This window comes from Austrofundulus limnaeus, unplaced genomic scaffold (genome assembly GCF_001266775.1).
Source record: "Austrofundulus limnaeus strain Quisiro unplaced genomic scaffold, Austrofundulus_limnaeus-1.0 Scaffold320, whole genome shotgun sequence".
Lineage (NCBI taxonomy): Eukaryota > Metazoa > Chordata > Actinopteri > Cyprinodontiformes > Rivulidae > Austrofundulus > Austrofundulus limnaeus.
The window spans coordinates 202,973-208,967 of NW_013952722.1; the positions used below are offsets into that span (position 1 = coordinate 202,973).

General features: G+C 42.5%; 1 protein-coding gene across 1 annotated transcript in view; it reads left to right on the forward strand.

Annotated features, from left to right (window-relative positions):
* The first annotated feature begins 1,477 nt into the window (after nt 1–1,477).
* Nucleotides 1,478–5,995, forward strand: part of stk24b (serine/threonine kinase 24b (STE20 homolog, yeast)) — a 19,107-nt gene continuing 14,589 nt past the window's right edge. The window contains exon 1 of the mRNA XM_014022215.1: nt 1,478–2,288. Coding sequence (XP_013877669.1) covers nt 2,247–2,288 — 42 coding nt within the window. The 5' untranslated portion in view covers nt 1,478–2,246. The remainder of the gene's footprint in view (nt 2,289–5,995) is intronic.

The window sequence follows — 5,995 nt, forward strand, 5'->3', positions numbered from 1 at the left end:
TAGTGGAGCCAGCTGACATGACTTTGTTGAGTAAATTCAACACTTCAGTTTTTTAGAGTGCAGCAACATCTTCTTTCATGACGAGTTCAAACAGATTTCATCTGTAACAAGTAACTATGTGTTAAATATTAAAGTAAAGATGTAGAAAAATCATTTTTTGCTTTAAAATGTAACAAAATAAAAGTAAAAGTAGCTATTTAAAAATAATTGGTAAAATTACAAATCCTCAAAAAAACTACTTAAGTGCTATAACAAAGTAAATGTACTTAGTTACTATAAACCTCTGATGGTGAAACAGCCTGCCATACTTCCCACCACCTCCTGATTATATTGAAACAACCTGCCATACTTGTTACCACCTCCTGATTATGTGGTGAAACAGCCTGCCATACTTTCTACCACCTCCTGTTTATAAAGTTAAACAGCCTACCATACTTTCTACAACCTGCTGATTATATGGTGAAACAACCTGCCATACTTTCTACCACCTCCTGATTATATGGTGAAACAACCTGCCATACTTTCTACCAACTCCAGATTATATGGTGAAACAACCTGCCACACTTTCTACCAACTCCAGATTATATGGTGAAACAACCTGCCATACTTTCTACCACCTCCTGGTTATAAAGTTAAACTACCTGCCATACTTTCTACAACCTGCTGATTATATGGTTAAACAGCCTACCATACTTTCTACCGCCTCCAGATTATATGGTGAAACAACCTGCCACACTTTCTACCAACTCCAGATTATTTGGTGAAACAACCTGCCATACTTTCTACCAACTCCAGATTATTTGGTGAAACAACCTGCCATACTTTCCACCACCTCCTGTGAGGTTAAACAACCTGCCATACTTTCCACCATCTCCAGATTATATGGTGAAACAACCTGCCATACTTTCTACCAATTCCAGATTATATGGTGAAACAACCTGCCATACTTTCTACCACCTCCTGTGAGGTTAAACAACCTGCCATACTTTCCACCATCTCCAGATTATATGGTGAAACAACCTGCCATACTTTTTACGTCCTCCAGATTATATGGTAAAACAACCTGCCATACTTTTTATCACCTCTAAATTAAATGGTGAAACAACCTGCCATAATTTTTTTTACCACCTCTGCATTATATGGTGCAACAACCTGCCATACTTTTTTACCACCTCTGCATTATATGGTGAAACAACCTGCCATACTTTTTTACCACCTCTGCATTACATGGTGAAACAACCTGCCATACTTTTTAATCACCTCTAAATTAAATGGTGAAACAGCCTGCCATACTTTCCTCCACGTCCAGATTATATGGTAAAACAACCTGCCATATTTTCCACCACCTCCAGATTATATGGTGAAACAACCCTGGCTGGCTGTAGATGTGTCATTACCATTACATTATTTTTCCACCTTACTAAATGGAAACCAGTTCTTGGTTTCTACACTGGACATGTTTACTGGGCGGTACACGGTGTCATCAGCACCTGGAGTCAGGATGTTGCTGATCCGGATCCGCCCAGCAGCTCGGCGTCACAGTACCGACAAGATGGCTGAGATTACGGGTCCAAAGTGAGGGAGGAGGAAACAACAGTGGAGAGCTCTTCTTGTTGGAGATGGTGGAGCTTCAGAACCGCTGAGGGGTCCAGTTCGGGGCGGGGAGTGGCGGAGARACACGCTAGGTGTGTCCCGGACTCGGGTCTGCGGGTCCAGTTGGTCCGGATGTAAACAAACTGTGGTCCAAAGCGGTACGCAGACGGAGCATTCGTCATGGAGCTAACCTGCTAACAATGTTTACTAGCTGACAGCACCGTCAGGCAGAGGAGACGCTTCCACCAAGTGACGCTCGGAGTTATTTTTAAATGAATAGTTGCTGCTTCTGAATATTTACTATGAGCTAATGTTTGTGGCAGCAGCACAACTTTTAACACGCAGGAAATCAGGCTGAACTCCTCCAGCTGGTTAGCCGCAATGTTAGCAAGCTGGTTAGCATGCTAGCGTTGCGGATTTCTCACAGCTCGGGAGTTAGCATTAGCAACTGTTCTGAGTTTGTTCCGACACAGAAAAGGTTCCGCTGTTTGTGAGAAGGACACTTTTTTAAACCACTGCTCGGAAAGTAGCGGCAGCACCTCCTGGGACACCGGGAGACCTGATCTGGGTCGCTGACATTGAAGGCATCACAGCCGCGGGGACTGTGAGGACCAGCGGAGCTGAGGAGAACCGAGCCCCAAGTCGGCTTCGTCATGGCCCACTCTCCCGTACAAGGGAACCTGCCGGGGATGCAGGTGAGCTGAGGGGAAACAGGTGTAYAACAACAAAATATACAGTTCCTCTCTTCTGCTGTGGGTTTCACTGATCTGAAAGCAGCTTGTGGCACGTTTACAGACTTTGGTGCTGCTCGTAAATTTAAACACCGACATGTTATCTGTTTAAAACACAGAGTACAGCTAACAGTAAAGTAGGGTCAAACTCTAAATATATCATATAATAGGTTTCTGCACACAGCATTGTGGGTAGGGGTCAGAGGTTATTCTATATAAACAAACCCTCATTCAGTGGGTGGGCACAGGTCTGCTGTAGCAGAACTTTTTTTTTTTTTTCAGTGAGCAGATTAGCTTCTTCACTCATCTTGAAAACCGTTTGTGGACTTAAAGTAGCCAAAACCTGGCTAACAAGCTAATATTAACAGGCTTATTTAGCAGTTAACATTAGCTTCTGATGTCCTGGTGTGTGTGTGTGTGTGTGTGTGTGTGTTTCTGTTATCTATTTACGACCATTTCCAGTATACACACCTACCTTGTCAAGACCAGTAGTCCTAATGGGGACCAAAGACTGGTCCTAATACGGTGGAACTCCATTGGTGGGTTGGGTTTAGGACCAAGGTTTAGGTTAGTTTCAGGGTCAGGTACCTGTGAGGTTAGCCTTAGGGTTTGTGGTCAGGGTTAGGCTGTAGAAATGTAATGGAAGTCAATGAACGGTCCTAATAAGGTTAGAAATACAAACCTGTGTGTGTTTGTGTGTTTTTTGTTTGTCACGTTTGCCAAAAAACAAAAAATAAATCGTACACCCACTAAAACCTGAGGTCACTCCATGATTGTTTACATTTTATGGAGGAAGCTGTGCTCAGCGGCTGTGTCCAAAACAACAGGCCGGGTCCTCCGGAGGACCCAGACTCCCCGGTCTCGGCGGGCCGGGTCCTTGGTAGACCGGGAAGACCAGAAAAAAAGAGGCTGTGAATTTGGACGGTCTAGCCTCCCCTCCTTACCCCGGTGTACGTCATGTCACCTAGCAACTGTGACGACGCTAAACAAGCAAACTTAAATCAAAGATAGAAAAATATCAATACATTAGCGTTATTAATATCACAAACAATAAAATTAACTTAAAGGTAACATTTGAAGAACTAATTGACCCGCTGTAGGTTCATGTTTATTTCGCGTTTTTATGACGAAAAAATAATATTTAAAAACATGTCCATACAAATGATAAAAGTATTAGAATTACAACCGCTAATTTTTTTTATATCACCATATTTTTATTTAAAACGTATTCTTTTCTCTCGCTTCGTCCACCATTACTAACATAAAAAATCTCCGGTTGGGCCGCAATGCATTATGGGATAYGCTGGGCCRGGAAGGATCCATCAGACCTGTCCTTCGATTCGGGCCAAAGGAAGAACGTATTTGTCGGCCGCATCGGAGGAGTCTTCGGTTTTGGACGTCCTTCGTCGCGGCGCTGTGACGTATGCAGCCGACAAATTCGACCTTCGGAGGACCCGGCCTTTTGTTTTGGACACAGCCAGCGTCTTCAGAGGTTTTCATGTTATTTCCTTCAGTGGTTGTTGGTGCAGCAGCGCCCCCACAGGTGAGGAGGGGAACAGGCTGTTCACAGGCTTTAGTTTGTTGGACACACAGCAGTAAAATGTGAACAAATCCGACAGTTTTGATCCCCAATCGAACTGAGTCTACCAGACTATCAGTTGTGAAAATGACCATACTCACATAGAACCACAGGATACTGAATATATTTGATTATTTTCCTACTAGTACCCACTACCTACTTTATTAAATGATCCAGCAGTTAGTTGGGACTGCTGCCCGTGTAGTTTGTATCTGCATAACTAAATATTGTCAACCGTGGCAACAAAAATTAAACTAAAACAAGCCCAAAAAGCTGATTTCTAGCTTAAAGATATTCATGAAAAATCTTATCTTTGATCTTAAAGAAAAGTTCAACACAAATTGGTTTTAATCAGAAACACTGGGTCTGTATAACGACATATGTGTTGAATAAGTTCAAATTATTCTGTAAGTATTTCCTTAGTTCTGAGTTGATGCGTCGTTGGCAGCAGTTCCAACAGAGATGTTTTGGATCAGGCCACAGGCTGGTCCACTAGAAGACATGTCCAGATTTTCACTGAGATCTCCCTTATTCTTGACTGGTCCCCACTGTATCATGATGCTTTAATCTGGGGTGGATGGTGTCTGGATTCTTTCAGACCCACATAGCAGACAGTGGGATCTTGATCCAGGTCTGGTGTCAAACTGGCATTGCTGGTATAGTAAGTGGTTTATTAACTGGTTGTGGGCCAGGTCTGGCAATAATGTCCCTGTTTTTAAGATGGCATGCCACATCTGGCGTGATTGTGGTTTGGTTTATGTGGTGCTGGCTCATGTATGGACCACCTTTGGCAAACCACATCTGGACCACCAAAGGGTCATCATCCTTTGTGGTATCTGGGCCAAGTGTTAGTGCACTGTGTGGGCCAGAACTGGGCCAGACAGACGCTGCTAAGTGGGTACTATGATAATAGAATCAAGGTCCAACATATTTAAATAGTCTTTTAGGAGACAAAAGCGTTGTTTTTAGTGACAGAAAAGTTATTTTTCTTCAGAGTGGATGTAATGAGCCGTTTCTCTGCTGACAGGAGGTCATAAAAGGAAGTCGTTTTAGTCGGCGCTCGCCCTGCTGTTTCCCACATAACAGCCTCTGGAGAGTTAAGTCATTTTAGTTCACTTCCTGTGGTACTCCAGTCGTTTTTTTGTAAGAACGCCACAGTTTGCTCGACTGTAGAATCAGACTGATGATTCATTGAACACGTTTCAAGTGTTTTTCTCTTTTGGATAATGACCACAAAGCTTCATGTTTGGACTCCTGATTGGTCTAAAACCACTCTGTACTTGATTAGCTTCGTTAACTTGTTTTCTCTGTAACTACGAAGCAGAGCCTCCATTTTGGGCTTTGAGAAATTAGTTGTTGTCGACTTATTATTCAGAAGTCAACACGAGGAAAATTTTCATGTTGTCTAGCCAAAATTATTTTTTATTTATCATAAAGAAGGAAAAAATCTCAAGAAAATTTTTATTTGAAGGGGACCTATTATGCAAAGTTCACTTTTTTAAGTTATTTTTTACTCAACTTTCGGTATGTACTTCTTAAAAAACAGTCCTAGGACCAAAGAAAAATGCACACAGGGGCATATTTACTGTAAGTAAATGTATTTTTAATGTGTATTAACGACAAGTTTTATACTTCTGTCATTTTGTGATGTCACAAGTCGTACAACAACCCACTGGAACCTGCGTTCAGCCCCTTATCTAGCAACCCCGGGTGAAGCTCCTCCTCCTCAGTATAAAAAGCCGTCACGGTTGTTGTTGTGTAATGCTCAGCTCGTTCCACAACAAGCCTCCAATAGGGCAATGGGTAGAGTGTTGGACCAGAAAGTGGAAGACCAGGGTTCAAGACAGGCACGGACACAGTTTAATTAATTATTTATTTTCATTCGTTATGAACACGTTTTCTCATGTACCTCTATTGTTTAGCTTATTAAAGTCTTGTTAAAGCCTATTTGTTCGAGTTTCTGAGGTATTTTGACCACTGCTGCTCCCTGCTCTGGTAACAGCATGCAGAGTGAGCGCAGAGCAGAGGAGGGAGAGAAAAAAAAAGAAGCTTCGACCACGACTCTGCCTCTGGGTCTCATATGGTTGTACAA